This window comes from Amblyomma maculatum, chromosome 5 (genome assembly GCF_055883805.1).
Source record: "Amblyomma maculatum isolate TAMU_Amacu chromosome 5, ASM5588380v1, whole genome shotgun sequence".
In the NCBI taxonomy this organism is placed as follows: Eukaryota; Metazoa; Arthropoda; class Arachnida; order Ixodida; family Ixodidae; genus Amblyomma; species Amblyomma maculatum.
The window spans coordinates 105,198,353-105,217,068 of record NC_139348.1 but is presented as its reverse complement, the minus strand read 5'-3'; the positions used below and the strand labels follow the sequence as shown (position 1 = coordinate 105,217,068).

General features: G+C 44.6%; 1 protein-coding gene and 1 long non-coding RNA gene across 2 annotated transcripts; both read left to right on the top strand.

Moving 5' to 3' along the window:
* Window positions 1-1,149: 1,149 nt before the first annotated feature.
* Window positions 1,150-13,643, top strand: LOC146189113 (uncharacterized). Its single transcript, XM_084605178.1, has 8 exons — window positions 1,150-1,184; window positions 1,939-2,051; window positions 2,776-2,933; window positions 8,644-8,742; window positions 9,800-9,914; window positions 11,851-11,923; window positions 12,061-12,136; window positions 13,605-13,643. The coding sequence occupies exons 1-8, from the start codon at window positions 1,150-1,152 to the stop codon at window positions 13,641-13,643; spliced, it is 708 nt and encodes a 235-aa protein (XP_084461304.1).
* A 323-nt stretch (window positions 13,644-13,966) lies between these two features.
* LOC146189112 (uncharacterized) lies at window positions 13,967-15,507 on the top strand. Its single transcript, XR_014707723.1, has 3 exons — window positions 13,967-14,010; window positions 14,144-14,216; window positions 15,361-15,507. It is a non-coding gene; the product is annotated as an uncharacterized LOC146189112 (long non-coding RNA).
* Window positions 15,508-18,716: the final 3,209 nt, after the last annotated feature.

Genomic DNA, 18,716 nt, shown 5'->3' with positions numbered 1-18,716 from the left:
TGCAGGCCCGTAGGAAGTGTTCCGGGTCACACACATGTGATTCTAAAGCGGCTTCCTTTGCGTAGACCTTAGTTTGAAGTTTTATTTTTGCAAGGATGCATGTAAATCGACATTTTCAAAGCGCTGGTTTTATCCCCCAGCGTACAAACCCGGAGACCGCTTGCTTTCTTCGTGGTGACCTTGCAGCTTAGCAAAGGTCAAACTAGGTCTTAGACTGTCTATCGACACGTCTTGCCCACTTATGATTAACTTTGACCCTTGACCTTGAAAGGTGATTGAATTTTATTAACGTCAGAGGCCGCGTGATAGGTGCGTGATGACGTCATTTAACACGTGACATTAGTTGAACCAAGCAAAACAGAGCTAGCGCTTATGAAACTTGGTTTAACTGCGTTTACCCAGTAATAATTTTTTCATCCAACCCGTTTTCCATCCTTACCACGAGGAAGCTAGTATCTCCACCGGGTGATAAAAATTAAGGAAACGTGGAAAATATACCACAGCAATCGATCTGCAATACAATTGAGAACTCAGAACCTTCGTATTGCAAGACAATCTAACCACAGGACCGAAAAGCGTTTGTCTAGTACAGCACATCCAGAAAAAACCAAAGGGGCGTGCCAAGCGTTGCGTTCACATATCACAGTAAAACTTCGATGCTTACAAATTACGAAGCAGGCTCAGCCGATCGCGAGGCTGTGGTTGAGCTCTGAAAACGTCCCGCACAAATTTCACAGTGTCAGAGACATTTCCGCGTAGAGCAATTTTCGTCAGCGTGAGCGACTTAAATTCATGTCCTCCAAAAGCTGTCGAGGCTTAGTGCCATCATTATGTCGTATGACATCCCACTATCATTTCTGACCGTTGATAGCGAATGCCATGAGGCGCAACTTACTGGTAAATCTTTTTGAAGGTTCTCTGAAGGACAATCCAATGTAAAATAGCGTCTCGACATTCTATAAAACGTGTTTAGTTGTTTCAGGCTAGTTTAAAAGAAGGCAGTTGGCTGACCCGGGGAACGAAGATATGTTTCTCATGGAGTCGTGTTTTACCTGAAAGGTTGTTGGTGCAGAGTTTAAAGGAAAATGAGTTTATGGAAGGTTTTAGTGGCCTTATCTTAAACCTTTTAAAGACATCTTGTCCTGAGTCATGGCTATGCGCCATCTGGTGCAGTGGAACCGGCAGTAAGATATGAAGTTATGTCCCCGTGTATTTTCGTTCGTTTCATACTACTGCTTACATATTCCGTCTTTATCTAGTCGCTTCATGGCTACACTGCATGTATTTTAGTGGCAGCGAGTGGCATGCAGATAATGCAAGTTTTCGAAAAATAGGTATCTGTTCCAAAGCGGCTTCGCAGTCCACGTTAGAGCTTCGCGAAGACTGGTTTGTAGTTCCAGGACTGTACCGAATTCCCAATCAGGGCAGGACTGGTGTTCTACTATTCTTTGACAATATATACCCTCCCCCCCCCCCCCACACACACACACACAAAAAAAAAAGAGAAAAGGAAGAGCTCTTTTTGTCTTTTTGTTTGTCTCACAGGGGGAACAATAATCAACGATAAATCCCCGCAAGTATTTTGCTGTCATTACTGTATGCTGTTGCACAACAGGGCTCACGAGCGCATGGCTGTCTATAATTTCGTGTACTTTCCCAACTACACCGAGCCCATGGTTTTCAGCAAATGATGTGTGCGTCAAGACAATGAAGTGGAAGGCACCGGAGGATCCAATGAGCTGAATTTTAACATAGGCTGCGTTTAGGGAGTTCATCCTGTATAAGAAACAATCACTCGAAGACGTTTGCCTGACAAGAATTACGGCAGGGCTTCAGCGTAAATGTTCCGATGTTCCGGCGCATCCATATTGTTCAGGACTTCCGGAGGTGAAACTCACGCTTAACAGCCTTTCTCTTCTTTGATGCTGGCGTGCGCAGCTGGTACAAATCATTCGTGCGGTACCCGGACAGCTACTGCTACACCCTGGACTACAGCCGGATCACCAACGATACTCACCCACTGAGGAGGTGCCGCTACCCTTGGGACTATGGTGAGTGAAGAGGGGATGACGAGATCAACGCGAAGCGACTATAGTACACAGGCGAGTCGAGAATCCGTATGAACTTTCATATGCGCGTGCACACCAGAGTTGTTTGAAAGAGGCCTTTTAAGGGGAAAGCCTTTACAGGCTCGTGAGTGTCCGTCCGTTCAGAAGTGGCACATTTGTTCGCGAGATTCCGCTGGATTTTGTTTAGAGTGAGAACTTTAGTTAGTGGTAGATATTGATCGATAACGATAGTTGCAGTTAGTGATAGTGACGGTTAGTGATGATAGTAACAATGATCGTGACAGTGACAGTTGATGATAATAGTAATAGTGACGTGATCACCTGGTGACGTCATCGGAATAACTGGACGTGACGTCATGATCGGATGTGACGCCATTTTTATTAGAACCCAAAGTGATGGACAGAGTGGAATATGCTTCTTGAGATGCAGGGCAAAAACAGCAGGACAGAAGTAAAGAAACGCGCAGAGCAAGTTTCATGTTGCGTATTTTCTTCGTTCCGCTCTGTTGTTTTTGCGCTATTTCTTAAGAATAAGCGGTTGTGAAGAATACATTAAAACAGTTTTAAAATTCCAGTATATATTCCGGGCTGCTGTTAATCGGCGTGACTGTTTGTTAACTTGCCCTTGCTAAATTCTTATGAAAAATCATGAAGTTTTATGCACGTATTTTCTGCAACTCCTTCACGCTTGCTTGCGTCACCGCAGAGATGAACTCGGTGATTGGCTGGGATCTGGCGAACGTGTTGGAGGTGGATCCGTTTGGCGCTGACGCATCCGTACACGAGCATGACACCAACTCGGCCGAGCAGGCACACTCGCTCTTCTTTGAGCCACAGTCGCGCTACATCATCCTCGTCGAACAGGTATGCCGTAATTATTATCCTTCAGTTATAGCCCCATCAGTCTGTCGCCGCACCACCTGAATCATACCCGCAGTCTGTGGTGGTTGTGAATGAAGATGGCTGCTCTTTATTTTTGCCTATTAGACATATCGATAGTGCCGACCATAGCACGATCAACGAAGCAGTGGAAAGCCCACGTTTTTCTGCTTTTTTTGTAGGCACAAAGCACTCGCTGCACACATCTTAACCAACCGTGTACGTACGTTGGTTGGTTGGTTGGTTTGTGGGGTTTAACGTCCCAAAGCGACTCAGGCTATGAGAGACGCCGTAGTGGAGGACTCCGGAAATTTCGACCACCTGGGGTTCTTTAACGTGCACTGACATCGTACGAGGGCATCCCATCTATGTATGCTTTACAGTCTTTGCGTCGACCGAACCAGCTTATATGGCCTTCAATGTCAACTGCCACTTTTCATTTTCTAAATTTGGCAGCAAAACACAGAAGTATGGTGCAACAATGTCGGGAGACACTTTTTTATTGTACGCTTTTCAGAACATTGGTGTAGGTGGGCTGCCTTAAATCAGGGCTATTTATCCCTACCAATCAGCAAATTTCGATCGAAAATAGTGGCGCCGCCAGTGATAAGGAAATCTGTCTTGTACACGTCACAAAAATTGAATAATGGGTTATAATTACGATCCCTAGCGAAAAAAGCCATGAGTCACGATAACCTCAAGCAGATTTCTCATAATAAATTCATACTAAACTCATATAAATCTCATATAATCTCATGCAGATATCATTCAACGTATGAGAAATATATGAGATTGTATGAGATTTGTATGAGTTTAGTATGAGAAATCTATATGAGGTTATTGTGACTCATACGGTTTTTGCGCTAGGAATACTTTATCAGAAATGTAATTGATCACAGTGTTCAATTACAGGTTCATATATTTTCTGCCTTGACAACAACTCGCTCGAACTGCAATAAAACAGTTTAAAAGGGAGCAGCGCAAACACAGGAAAGGGAGGAAGGAACAAAACAGCCGCTGACTTATAACTGAAGTTTATTCGAAAGTGCACACACGTTATGTAGTCTCGAGGCAAGCTGTCATCTGAGGTAACGTCAAGAGCGGTGTAAAAGGCCGGCGATAAAAGCTATAAAAGTGTTAACGATGCTTGTGGAAAGAAGGACATGAAAAACAAACAAAGAAAGGAAGATGCAGGTGAAGAAAGGATAATGGACATCCGGTTAGGTAATAAAAAGAACGTGCCTAACACTCTTTCTGAAAAGGTTAAAAAATGTTCCAATAAAGATAGCATTAAGTTTTCAGATAGGCAGTCTCTCTATGTAATAGGTTGATGTATAGACTGCTGGCACACGTCTCGCCATGGTTTTTAATCAGGTAAGCTTAATGTATCTCCCGTGCGCGCTTTACGTTATACCTTGCAAAAATATTTGTCTTTTCGAGGCCTCGTACACAAGAGCATTTTTTACTGTGAATGAGCAGGTTGGTGCATGTGCCGGTCTTGAGAGACTTCGAGTGTTCCATTAGACGCTAGGTGATGCGTCTTCCTGTTTGTCCAATGTAGGACGCACCAAACGACAGCGGTACTTCATATACAACGATGGTCACACAGGATTTGAAATATGGTGTTTGGTGCTTAACCTTACATGAGATTTTCGGGAGATCTTGGCTGACTCTTTTGCAGAGGTCTTCTAGTTTACTAGGCTCCAAGAAAGCTATGCGCATTGTGTGTTTTCCCGCATCTTCTTGGGTCAGTACCTTGCGTCGTGTACTGCATGTAACAGTGCATGCAATCTTCATTCGTCTCTTTGTCCTGTGTTTGCGCTGTTTCCTTTTAAGAAATTAATTGAGTTTAGTTATGGGGTTTAATGTCCCAAAGCGACTCAGGCTATTAGAGACGCCGTAGTGGAGGACATTGGAAATATCGGCTGACTAGGGTTCTTTAACGTGCCCTGACATCGCACAGCACACGGGCGCTTCGCTTTTTGCCTCCTTCGAAAAGCGGCCGCCGTGGCCAGCATTAGATACAGCATTTTTAAGGATTCTTTAGGCAACTAGCCCACAGTGACATCTCGTGCAATAAAATAATGCGGCTTCTTTAAAATCTTTTTGCACGCAGGTAATTTTCAAAGGGAGTTGTTGCTTAAAGTTGTCAGTAAATTTGCAACGGAACGTTTCCTTGTGATTTCATTCAGCCGCAACACAGAACACTCTCTACATGTAAGCTCTAGGGAAAGGGGGGAGGGGGCGACGTAGTTTATAAATGCTTCGATACCAGTTTATACGTCGTCTATGAAGCGCCGCGCTTCGTTGCTGGCGCAGTGGAAAGGCGCTTGCAATGTGGAACAATGGAAGCCGTTTTGATTATCGACACAACCCTGCTGGAGCTTTCGACGTCATCCTTTGCAAGAAGCCCATTCATCTTTAACTCGAAGAATTTCCACAGGTGCAGCAGAACCTATAGTAAGAACGAAGACTTCGAAGTGCCACTATCCAGCCTTGCGCACCATCATCAGGCTGAACAATTTAGCGTAATCACATCGCCGCAGATATCGGCAACGCCACAGCCTTGTAGACTTTTCTGCAAAGAAGTAAGTGATTGCCGCTAATGAATTACGGTAAAAACTGATTGCATGAGATATTACTGTTTGTAAAAAGCAATCAATTGATTACAAATTTACATAAAAATGTTTTAATCGTAGACTTTTCTGCAAAAAAGGAATTGATTGCCTCTAATGAATTATAGTAAAAACTGATTGCATGAGATATTACTGTTTGTAAAAAAGCAATCAATTGATTAATAATTTCTATAAAAATGTAATTAATCGCAAATAATCGATTACGAGCAACTATGACGGAGAGTCAACTATCTGTGGTGCGCGGCAAGCTCCTTTCTACACTGCACGAAAGGGGATAAGTAACCCCACACTTTTCAGGAGTTGTCAGAAGTCTCGTAGCCGGTTTGAACAAGGATTTCTGCTTTAGTGCAAAATGAGCTGCATGCAGCTATTACGCACATATATTAACTACACCTATTATAGTCCTGTGAAGCTTCGGACTAAGCCCCTCCCTGCGTGTAGCCAGTATTTCCTTTCATTTCATTTAATCACAATAAGACCCCGCAAGCTGCCTCTAAAGTAATAAGGGGTGGGGCAAAAACAAAATAAATTTTCTCCTCAAACTTGATACGTGGCAAAACTAGGTGGAACGTCAAGGACACAGGGTGGCAGCGATTTGGTGGGGGAGGTCGTTCCAGTCGACTGCTGTTCTAGGAAAGAATGACGTTGAAAAGTTTGGAAAAGGCAGGTGCGCAGATGTAGGTTTCTGATGGAGTGCAGAATAGTAAAACTTGTCATAAAGACATGCTTAAATGTGTCAAAAGCGCCCATTGCTAATTTTTATAAATCATTCATAGCCCGCTTGAGTCCACGCCCTGCTGGCACACTTGCTTGAGTATATTTCATAAATGCTGACAATGATACGTCTCTATTCTTTTCACGCCTCGCTCAAGAGTACATTACGGAGCCTGATATCCAAAGGGGTCCATGTGCACTAAGCAGTTAGCTCTACACTGTCATTCTAATTCTGCTTTCCCTCTGGTAAATAGAGTTGAGATGGGTGGTAAATGAATTTGTGGCAAAACCTGCAAAGACAGTGCAAAGACATTTACCAGCCTTCTTTCGTCCCGCTGTGGTAGCACAGTGGTTAAAATGCTCGACTGCTGTGCTCAAGGATGCGGGGTTGAATCCCGGCCACGGCGGCCACTTTTCGATGGAGGGGAAAAGCCAGGAGCCCATGTGCTGTGCGGTGCGAGTGTACGTTAATCCTAGGGGGTTGGAATTTTTAGGAGCTGTCCGCTACGGCGTGTCTCATAACCTGAGTCGCTTTCGGACGTTAAACCCCATAAACCAAACTAAACCAGCCCTCTTTCTCTTTCTTCTGTAGCGAGGTTTGCAACTAATCCTATCCATCAAGGTGAATAGTTCACAGTTAAAGCAGACTCGAATGGAGCTCCTGACAGACAAAGTGGAAGGTACGAGTTGCGGTTTTAGTTAAGGTTTTCATAATTGTAATATTCACTATCACCATCATCATCGTACCAACAGCATCTAGCCCCGCTGCGGTGGTGCACTGGTTAGGGCTCTCGTCTACTGTGTCCAAGGATGCGGCATCGAATCCCGGCCTCGGCGGCCGCTTTTCGATGGGGGCGAAAAGCAAGGCACGCGTGTGCTCTGTACGATGTCTATGCACGTTAAAGAACCCCGGGTGGTCGAAATTTCCGGAGTCCCCCACTACGGCGTCTCCCATAGCCTGAGTCGGTTTGCGACGTTAACTCTCAAAAACCTAACCAAATCAAACCAACAGCAACTTCAGCAGGACAAAGTCAACTTCCCAATCATCATTGTTCTGCTACAGCTGCAGCCATCTTAACCCCTGAAGATTCATAATATAACCCAGCCAGATCTGTGGCCCCTTCACACTTTCCTTCCAGTGAAATCTACTCCGTTACTTTAAGAAACCTTCGGTCTTCTGATATCAGTCTTCGTAAAAAGCACCGATCAGGAGGTTCAGAGCTTAGCAAAATTGTCTGACGTTTGCGTGTCCACTGTGTGCTGCTTTCAGACTAAAAAAAAAAAAAAAACAAAACAGCGGAACAAATTAGATCACTAGTACTAGATTACAGTAGCTGGGCGCCTTAACCACCGACCCTGTCCCTGGGACCCTCTCCATGAGAAAACATTTATTGCATGGGAACCCTTTCGAGGAACAGTAACAAACAGCTCATGCCTCAAATCACTATGCTGTGTAGTGCAAGGCCACTAAAATCCATTCATTCCATACCATAACTGATGTCAAAATTCATGCAGGCACACAAAAACATCGAGATGCGGTAGCCAATAAGGTGGTTCTCCTAGGGCAGCATACACTCCCAGCAGTTAAGCTCACTACTCTCAGAATAAAGTCTTCGTTGCTCATAGTGGTTGAGCATGACGGTCTATTCTTCGGCTTTTGCATAAACTAAATAGCCCCAACAACATAAGCAAATCATAAGGCACATCGCTGGTCTTCCGAACGGGCAAAAATGAATACTATATGGCGTAATTTCGACGTCTTTGCTTTGCGCCTGCTGCACTGTCCCAGAAAAAAACAGCACCCCGGTACTTAAAAAAACAATGATCAATGGTCTCTGGCGTGTTGCACAGGCAACGGCAATTCACCGGCCATGGCCCTAACATCTGCTTGGCTCAGTGAAGCGATGCCTTAACAGGGAGCGTCGAGGTGCGCAGGTTAAAAATTACGAGGGACTTCAGCGACTAAAGTAGTGAAAGGCGAAAGCCTGAGAAGTCTCATCTTGTCAAGCGTTCCTGCCATCTACAATCTCACACATGAACGCGCGCCAAGGAACGCCACGCGAAAGGAGTGATGGCGTACCATCCAAACGCTCACTTGTCGGAGAAAGCGTGTCAGATACTGTGCCTTTCCTCCAGATGTCTCATCTTGTCTAGCGTTCCTGCCATCTGCAATCCCACACTTGAACGCGCGCCAAAGAACGCCACGTGACAGCCGCCGCAAAAGCGGCTGATTATTTTCCTGAGCATTTTTCAGGCATTTTATATTAGGAAAGACCTACATGACCGCACTGTGTCGGCCTCATGTGCTCAAGGAAGCGCTAGCAGTGTCTTATTGTCTGCCTCAGCAAACGACGCTGGCCTTGCCCAAGCCGTACCAGACCAAGTGCGTAAACTACGAGCTGATGAAGAGGTCCGACAAGTACTACGGCATGATGACACAGAACGTAAGATGGCTGTATTTCTATCATTAGAAACCAGAGCCCAGCTTTGGTGTTTGTTACGCGCTAGGCCAGTACACTCTTTATTAAAACATATTGGTTCTTTTTTGCTCACTGAACTGCGCACAGCTTTGCTTTCAAAGAATGAGAATGGTGCAGTTTTCCTAACACTCGATGTATTTTAAAACGCTGTCTATGCAAGGCAAGCATCCCTGCACGGCCGATGGTTCAACCTTGATGAAATATCATTTTAACATTGCGAATTTTTTTCGCCTCTGCTTTTTTCTGTTATAAGCCAGATGCGGTCGCTCAATTGCCAAGCATGAAGTATGATTGTGAACTGAACTTATTTAAAGCCACACAGTGTAACGTAGCATGGTATAATTACCAACAGTCGTCATTAAAATTTGCATTTTTTATAGCAAAATAGAAATGTTTTGGATCGTGTTCTCATACGTGGGTGATTTAAAATGACACGTGCCCAACTGTATACTTTGACACAATCACTTGATGACATGATGCTCTCTCAGAGTGACTTGTTTTAGACGGGTGCCATTGCACTGTTGAATACCCCAGACCTTTACATACCAAATATTAAAAGAAAATTAAAAATACCTCTTTACACCCGTTGTACTGATCTTGCCCATTAATTATGGGCTGCCTCATGGGCAGCCTTCACTTCTTTCGGCTGCTTTCCTTAGATAATGTACAGGAAGAAACAAAAGGAACTGATGACTGCTTTGAAATCAGGTTCCATGGCTTCTTTTGAGGAAAAAGTGTCAAACTACTTGCATTTATTTTAACTGGGTGTTTTGTTATTGTTGTTCTAGTTGATAAAATGTCATTCGGCAGGAACAACTCATACCAATTAGTAATTATTTATTCGACTCATTGAGAGCGTAATTCATTTCCAGTGTCTGAACCGAGGCGTGCTTTCTTGTATAGTAATTTATGTCTGTTTGTCGAATACTGCACCGAATACTGCACCGAATGCTTCTATTAGGCTCAATTAGCATGGTTACACAGACAGGCCGTGCTGTTTAAGCTTTGGTGCTCTGCGCAGCTCTGTTACGAACAGTGTCGCATGAGGCTGTGGATGAAGAAATGTGGCTGCATCTCGAGTCGTTACGCCTATCGGGACCTCGAGGGATCCCCCATATGCGACCCGACCAAGACCAGTACGTATTCATGGCGGTGCACTTTTTTCCCTTGCATCTCGTCATCACCAGTTTTACTGCTCACGCGCGTGACAAGAACGGGACAACCCTGCCGATGGCTGGAGGTCTCGAACGACATAACAAACCTCACCATCAAAATGAACGGCGCCATGCTGTTTTGGTTCTTCGACACCGTAGCATAAAATGGTGCTTCATTAGAAGGCTAAGATGTATACATTCGATACCGAATATATCGAATTACAGCTTATATCGAACTCTCAGAATATCCCCTCGGAAAGCCCAAGCGAAAACATAGGAGTGGTGTCTGCCTTTATCACACTTCCGTTCCCTGGAACATAACATATCAAACTGAACGCCATGCCCCTGCAAGAGGCATGCGTTTCTCCCAGTTTCGCCACCGTGAAAACTTTTCGCGCACGGATCCTGGTCGGCTGCGCTGCCTTGGGCACCTGCTGACAGCGCTACCTCTGTAAAACCACTTGACGAGATGAATGTCACGTGCGACTAAAAGAGCTCGTCGGGCTGCGGGGTTGGTTTCGACGCAACATTGTTGTTATGCGGTGAAGCCAGTCTAGATGACCGAAGCCTTCCGGTAGCTTCAGCGCAGCTTCCTTCGCTACTGAAGGAAACGAATAAATCAACTCTACCATATTTTCACTATAGCATAAAATTTACAGTGTACGAGCAACAATATTAGGCTCTTGTGGTCAGGGGAGATTTTTCCCAACCCGTAATCGGCAGCAACTTTGATGTCAACCCCAACCACAACAAAACTTGTGACGCGCGGCGTATCACCTGAGGTACTAGCAGCGCGAGCCCCGACGCTCTGATCTGCCCCGATACCAAATATCTGACGGGCACGCCTTTGGAGCGGTTTATGTAATGGCGCCCTAGTGCGTCCCTCTTTTAGACGCCTGGCGCGAGGAGTCTCTCGGCTCGCTGGTGCGTGCACGTGCGCGTTGCGGTGGTGCGCTGCACGTCGCTGCTGTAACCGAACCGCGCCGCTAGCAAAGATACATCGTATTCATGCTTCTGGGTTACAGCAGAGCTGGTCTGATGACACCTTTTATATATCCAATTATCGATATACTGAATTATTTCGCGACCCTGTTCGAGTTCGATATATTCGGGATATAGTTTTAACTCGGAGGTTAATTCATTATCAAGCCAAAGTGCTTCTTTCATGAACAAAGAAGGCGTAAAAAGGGATTATCGAGCTCAAGTCGTGCCTTACTTAAACGCTGCAAGCATTCACTCGAGAAATATTTTTGTGGCCAGATGAACTGTCTCTTACAGCAGCACAACTCTGAAACTTGTTGACGACCAACTCCCATTGGTTACATTAGTCATTTTCATTCGGCATAAATGTTTTCTTCAGATTAAAAAGGCTAAGCTGCATTAGACTAGCTCGTGAAATATATTTGCGCCTGTTAGGGAGGTTAAATGTACTATACCCAGCAGATCCCTTGCAAGCAAACTACAAACCGGCCTTTGGGCTTTAAAACAGTTACACCCATCGCACCGGTGCAGCTGTGAACAGACGTCACTTTCAACATGAATCGTCACAATTTTGGTAACTGCTGTAACCAGTCAGTCAATTCAAAGTAGTTGAAAAGTACAGAACTGAAGATAGAACTTGCAAAGGAGCCTAGACATTGATCGTGGTTGCAAAATGGCTCTCAGCTGTACATCAGAAGGATTGTTGTAGAGATAAGTGTGAATAAACTAATCCAAAGTCCGAATACCATGCAAGAGTTTATACAAATCACTGTCAGATAGCCAGCACTGAGTTTAGATGCCGCCATTATCACTGGTGCTGTTCTTCGCAAACTCCGGGTGGTTGTTTCAGCTCTTCAGTGTCAAAGGCACTGCACTAAACTTTGTCGGCAGCCTTATGGCGCTGATTTAAAAGGTTTCGTTCTGCTTTGTTCTGTAGGACAATGTGCCGAAGTGGATGTGTCACAAAAGTTCACGAAGAAGTGCTTGAAAAAGTGTCGTCAGCCTTGCAAGTGAGTTCATTCTATGGACAGCCACGTGGAAAAGTTAGCGAATGAAGCCTATCTAAAAAAAATACTAACGTTCCTGAATTCGGCGTCGGCAAGCCTTGAAAAAATTTCCTGGTGGCGCTTTCTTGGACTGTTTTCAGGGAAATAACGTACGAGGTGCAAATCACTGCTCAGGGTCAGAAGGAAAACGTGGAAGACGAGGATGGAGAGGAAGCGGTGAGTGGAGAAACGCACTTTTAGACTTGCCAGCAGACTCTTCACAGTTAACTATAACTAAAAACATGTATGCGGAGGTTCAACATCAGCAAAAGTTCCTTTATTGTCACTAGGTCCATAGGGTATTTCGGCATGCTAATAGAATATTTGCGACCTTGTATATGAATATATCCCCGACCGTGCACTCCAGTGGAAAATAGATGTCCTTTATGCCGTTGGAACACTAAGAACAAAGTATGTTTTATTAGCCCTAACGTCAGAGTTTCGTGTTGCGCTACTCGTCGGCTAATATACTATCGATCTACTTCAAGATCGGCTACTGTATGAGTTCTCGTATGCTAATGGGAATGTCTCATTACTCGTAGCTACAAGTCGCAGTGTCCTTGGTTTAGGCTGTTCCGTGATTGTTTCAAGCGGCGAGAGCTTTATGTGCTTCATTAGTAGCAAAACGCGGCGTGGTCCGGCGTGTTGAAGTATGGTCACAGAAAGTAAGGACGAGGTGAAAAGGAGACCTAAAATATTTGTATTGATGCCAATTTTTTCGGGAACCTTCTGTATCCAAATGAAAACAATTGAGCTGGAAATAAAAATTCGGGCAAGGTTGAAATCAAACACAGGGCCTTCTAATTTAAGAATAAGCACATTATTCATAGGCCGCGAAAGTTCCTGTGTCCTAAGCAAATAAGATGGACATAGCGAATGCGCAATGCAGCAGGTATGGTTACTGATAGTGACGTCCCTAACTGGTAATCTCCCTTAATCCGTCTCAGCATGAAGGAGCACTGAACAAGGGTAAATGGGACGCCTCAGTTCGCAGGTCGAGCCGACGTTTCGAGAAGTGGACTTGTCTTCGTCTGGACGAAGACAAGTCCATGAAGACAAGTCCACTTGTCGAAACGTTGGCTCGACCTGCGAACTGAGGCGCACCCTATTTACCCTTGTTCAGTGCTCCTTAATACCGTGTAAACTATCTTATTCCTCTCGTTCTACCTTAATTCATCTCAGGCTTTCGCGAGTAGTGCGCGTAAGCAGTATTAAGTACCCTCACTAACCTTTTCTAGTTGTCAGGCAGATCGACAGCAATATCCAAGGTTCAGCAACCTCTATAATTAATCTATGGGTGCGCTACGAAACTGAGTAAAAGTTTAAAGACAACTGAGAAAATTCTACACACACACACTTGCCTTCATAAAAGTGAAGAGAATAGCGTTACGCTTTTTAACGATGGCGCATCGCCACTGTTCGCTCTTTGGGTAGAGGGGGGGGGGGGCACCGTAGTGGAGGGCTCCAGCTAATTTCGATCACCTGGGGTAAACCCGGTACACGGGCAACTTATTAGGTAGAGTTGACCAGGTATACACAGCGGCATGAGGACATTCATCAGCTAATTCCAGTACTAAATTTTTGTCTTTTCACTACATATACATTTATTGAAGACTTGTCTAAAATATGGTTAACATGCTTTCAGGACTACGAAGATACGACCCCCAAGCGCCCGGAAAGGTAGGTGATGTTCAATATGATGTTATGAGCCGTGAAAAAGCCGCCGTATTGTTCGCTTGGTTGCTGTGCGCACTTGGCGCAAACACTAGGAATCAAGTTGTGCGATATCTGTACGCCTAGTGGCGACAATGCGAAGAGAACGAGTGTCTTAACAACTGCGAGTCTTTGATTGAAGTGCGTATAATGCATATGGTTGCTATACGTTACGAAGAATATCTTCTAACCCTACTTCAGTGTCAGCTTTGACGTCACAGAATATGGGGCTAGAAAGAAAATGGCGGAAATTCGAATGCCTTAGGAAAAGACTGATTAAAAGTATAACCCTTGATGGCATCTATTCGCTATCATCACAAGTTGAAGGCACCAAAAACGTGCTGAAGTTCCCAACTTTATTGCTTAGTTAGGCATCATGGAACTCTGAAGAATCAAGTTGCGTTTAAAGATCCATTAGGAGAGGACCTTTGCTCTAAACTTACTCAAGTGCTTCCCATTTCTTACTCACAGTCAGTTGTTCACCATCAACCTGCTGTTTGCCAGTGAGAAACACACCATCCTTCAACATCTCAAGAAGTTTACGGTGAGCACTGGCGCCACGTGCGGTCACACTTGCTTGTGTACTGGCACACGTTATACCTTAATGCGACTTATAAATCAAGTGTTTACCTGACCGCTTAACCGCGAATTTCCTCTTTGTGCGAATGCGGCTAACTTACAACACACTTATCACTCTGCCACCTACCGTGCAAGCTATTTATTACTGGATTGATTTTTCGGCATTGTCTGGCGATAGGATGCTAAGCATGTGTTTGGCTTCAATGTCATGAACAGCTCCTTCGCGACTGTTACATGGCTTAATTGATTTATGGAACTTAGTGTCCCAAACATAAAGTTTCTTACTTTTACCTAGAGGGAAAGCTGTGCTGCCGTCTATGGGAGTTTACATGGAGTTTCCAGACGGCCAGCTCAGCCATCATGGGCGCTTCAAGCATCATGGGCCGGAGAGCTACCGAGTGCAGAAATACAACTTTTGGCCAAAGCTAATGCAAAGATAAACGTTGTTCTACCGTAAATAATGTCCTAAGATTGAATATTGTGACTATAAATTGCAAAAAGAGAGAGAAACAGCATGTTGGTGTGATATTTATCTAATATAAGCGATGGCTCTTTCTCCTATTGGCTTAGTTTTGAGCTGCACAAATACCAATATTTCGCACTTAATAGACAAACTTTGAAATAAAAAAAGCGTTATGAAAATATTTATGGTTGTGTTATTACTTAAGGAAGTTTTTAGTGGTATTTCGGGAAACAGAAACCATTTATTGGCGCCGTATGCTTTTGCGCCTTCGCTACTATGGCTTTCGCGGCCTATGTACGCACCTTCAGATGATGATGATGACGAAAAAGAAACATCGCAGTAACGCCACTCCACGTACCCGAGAAAAACCGAGAGTCCCGCAACAAGTAGCACACCGGCCCATGATTCTTAGCGCGCCCATGGTAGCTGAAGTGCAGCGCCCTCAGCTTTCCCTCTAGTTAGTGTAAGGAACTCTATGGTCCCAAAGCGAGGAAAGACCATGAGGGGCGCTTTAGTGGAAGGGTATGGTTAATTTCGATCACATGGGTTTTCTTACAGTGCATCGCACAGTACATGACCGCTATTTCTGTCTGTAGGTTGATCGGTCAGTCTTGCAGGCCTTTAATCTCCTGTTGTTTCTTTACAGTTCATCGAGGTGTTCGGTTACCTCGGCGGCTACGTGGGTATATGGCTGGGCATGTCCTTCTTTTCTCTCCTCGACTCACTCATCCTCTACATCCAGGACAGGCAGCTCAAGAAGCTTGAGGAAAACCGAGTCCGGCCCATAGAGTAAGGAAATTTCTTGTTCCCGCATAGTGTAAAATAGATGTTCTTGACCAGTAAGCCCTACAGTCAACTTCGGTATATGTTTGTTATTAGACACGTCACTTTGAAAGCTTCTTGGCTTCCGATGCTGAAGTATTGTCACGAGAAGCAGGCTCATGGTATGCCTAAAATACTTCCGGTGTCCTTTTTTTGCCTGTATGGCCTCCGAAGTGATTTGCGGCTCAACGCCTCGAGTAACTTCACAATCAACGTGATTTGTCAGAATAAACATTAAACGACAGACACAAAGAAAGATAAACCTTTTATAGTACAGCTAGAGGCAAGTGATGGACAGCAACTCGACAAGTAACTGATAACTTCGTTAAAAACGGCATTCATTGTGTTAATGACATCATGTGGCAGCAAGAAAAATACTTATAATGACGGTACATTTTGAGAAAAGACCTGAGCTTTAGAGGTTTCAGCAACTGTGGTGGACTCTGGCGGACAGACGCCCAGGATTCCTGGATGAATCATTTCCAAGCGGATGTTCGGCGTTGGTAAACTGTGCAAGGAAGTTGCATACTTCACACGAACAAAGAAAAATGCAAAAAACAAAGAAAAAAGTACAGCATGCAGCATTTATATATCGTGCCATATAGATAGCAAAACGCCACAGCTGCTTCTTCCACGGCCCTCAATTTCTCCTAAGCAATAGGCACCTAACAGATATGACTTGACTTTATGAACTCCTCCGAGCGCGAAACCAATGCCTCCTGCATTTAGGATAGTTTTTGCAGCGCGTAGCCGGACAAGGACAATGACGTAGGAACAGGTAAGATGCACAGGTCTTACGTCTTTGTCCTTGTCCGGCTACGCGCTGCAGAAACTATGGAAAACCAACTAGCCTGACAGCTTGTCCTCTGCATTTAAGAGCCGTCCATATCTCTAACTTTTAATTCAGGCCCGTTTAACGGAGGGAAGAAAATCTTGCTCATCTGCTAGAGGTGTTCGTCGCTGTGTGGCTAGTGATCTGGTGTGATTTCAACTTTTATTGCGTATGTGTAGGCAGGTACCAAATATATAGGAGATGGGAGAGCGTACATTTGCCGAAACTTACAGGCTTTGAATTCAGGCAGGCGTCGGACAGATATAAATCAGCACGATCGGTATAAGTAGGTGCTTTGCTCACAGGCAAATGGGGCTTACAATTTCGAGAAACTCTGCTTTTCGAGAGAGACGCTTTTTATATTAGAGCCCTGTGGATATGTATTAAATGCTACGCTTTCTTTCTCCTCCAGGGTTGCCAGCCTAGACGACGCCTCTACGAAGAGAGCATACTACTGAAAATTAGATGCGGCACTCTTTCGTCCGGGAGACCATATCTTCTCTGGAAGTCATCGGAGATTCACGTGACAGTTATCAGAGGCTTTGTTTGTAGAGCGGAGACGTACTAGCTAGATGTATACTGGTTTACTGGGCCACTCTTACGCATGCGAAGTGTCCACACTGTGCCCCATCCATGACACCGCAAGTCCGGTAAACCAGTATACGTGTACTTTATCACGCCTCCGGTATTCTAAATTTCTCTACTGAGATAATTTGTAGTAAGGGACGGGGCAAGGTGCGGTCACTGGGCTTGCGTGGGAGGCGCGCGGTAAGCTGGTATATATCCACGTTAGTACGTCTCTGGAGTGCTAAATCTCTCCATTATTAAAAGGCACCTTTAGCGCACCGTGTACCGTATTATCGTTATCGTTACCGAAGTACATGGAGCCAGCCCACCGGCAGCGCGTCAGCGTAATGGTCCCGATGCGGTAGGAATGCGCTTAGCTGGCAGACACCTGGGACCACCTCGAGCCCTCACAGTGAGCTTCCACGCGTGGGGACCACTCAGCGCGCGCGCACAAGCGGCGGACGGCTTCACGGCCTCCCACTAACGCTAACCGTAATACGTACAAGGTAGGGTCAAAGTGTCTGGTAAATAGCGCTTTCTGGAGATTTTCCCTTTAGTATCCAACATTCCTCGCCATTCGAGATTATCTACTTGCATAGTACATGAGCAAGCTACGTTGGTGAGATGGAGGACAACGATTATTTTTAACACTTTACTGCCTGTTCGTGCGCCCATCGCGGCTTCACCTTTGTTGCGGCTTGGTCTTCATATATATATATATATATATATATATATATATATATATATATATATATATATATATATATATATATATATATATATATATATAATAGAGCGAAGGGTACGCTTCATTTAAAGAAACATTTTATTAGACTCGACGTTTCGATGATCGGAGAGATCGGTCTCCGATCGAAACGTCGAGTCTAATAAAATGTTTCTTTAAATGAAGCGTACCCTTCGCTCTATTATTTTTTAAGCGGCCAAGTACGTTAAATGTTCTCGCATCCTATATATATATATATATATATATATATATATATATATATGTGAAGGAAAGAAGCCAACTGTCGGCGAGGCCAAGGAAAGCATTCGGGATTGTACTTTGTCTTTTTTAAATTTTTACTTTGGTAATCGAATAAACTAGTACAGTAATCTCTTTAGGGGAAAGATAAATAAACACAAAGTAGAAGGAGAAACAACGTGCCGATGTTGGGAACTGAACCCACGACCTCCGAATATCGCGTCCGGTGCTATTACAACAGTTATACAACAGTTACAACAGTATAAACAAGTATACAACAGTTGCATCTTACCTGTACTCACCTATAGGGCTGAAACGTGGAGGCTAACAAATAGAGTTCTACGTAAGTTGAGGACAACCCAGAGGGCTATGGAATGAAAAATGGTAGGGGTAACATTAAGAGATAGGAAGCGTGTAAAGTGGGTCAGAGAAATAACTCAAGTTACCGACATTCTAATGGAAATTAAGAAGAAGAAATGGGCATGGGCAGAACATGTAGTGCGAAGAGAGGAACAAACTGGATTCTAAGGGAAGGAAAGCGTAGCAGGGGGCGGCAGAAAGTTAGGTGGGCGGATGAGGTTAAGAAGTTCGCAGGGGTCAAGTGGATGCAGCTAGCACAGAACCGGGTTAATTGGAGAAATATGGGAGAGGCCTTCGCCCTGCAGTGGGTATAGTCAGGCTGATGATGAAACCTATTTGAAGTGGACACTGATGTTGTTGTGGCTGTAGGAAGAAGGAAAAGAAAATGCAGGGGCCTGCTAACGGCTCTGCAGCTGAGCCACTTCCGTTGCCTCGCGCG

What these genes read in the sequence shown, in the direction of transcription:
- LOC146189113 (XM_084605178.1), top strand. Translation starts at nt 1,150, where the DNA reads ATGGCTATGCGCCATCTGGTGCAGTGGAACCGGCA. An exon ending in ACATCATCCTCGTCGAACAG is followed by an intron (nt 2,934 to 8,643) that starts GTATGCCGTAAT and finishes TGTCTGCCTCAG; the next exon opens with CAAACGACGCTGGCCTTGCC. An exon ending in AAGTGTCGTCAGCCTTGCAA is followed by an intron (nt 11,924 to 12,060) that starts GTGAGTTCATTC and finishes GACTGTTTTCAG; the next exon opens with GGAAATAACGTACGAGGTGC.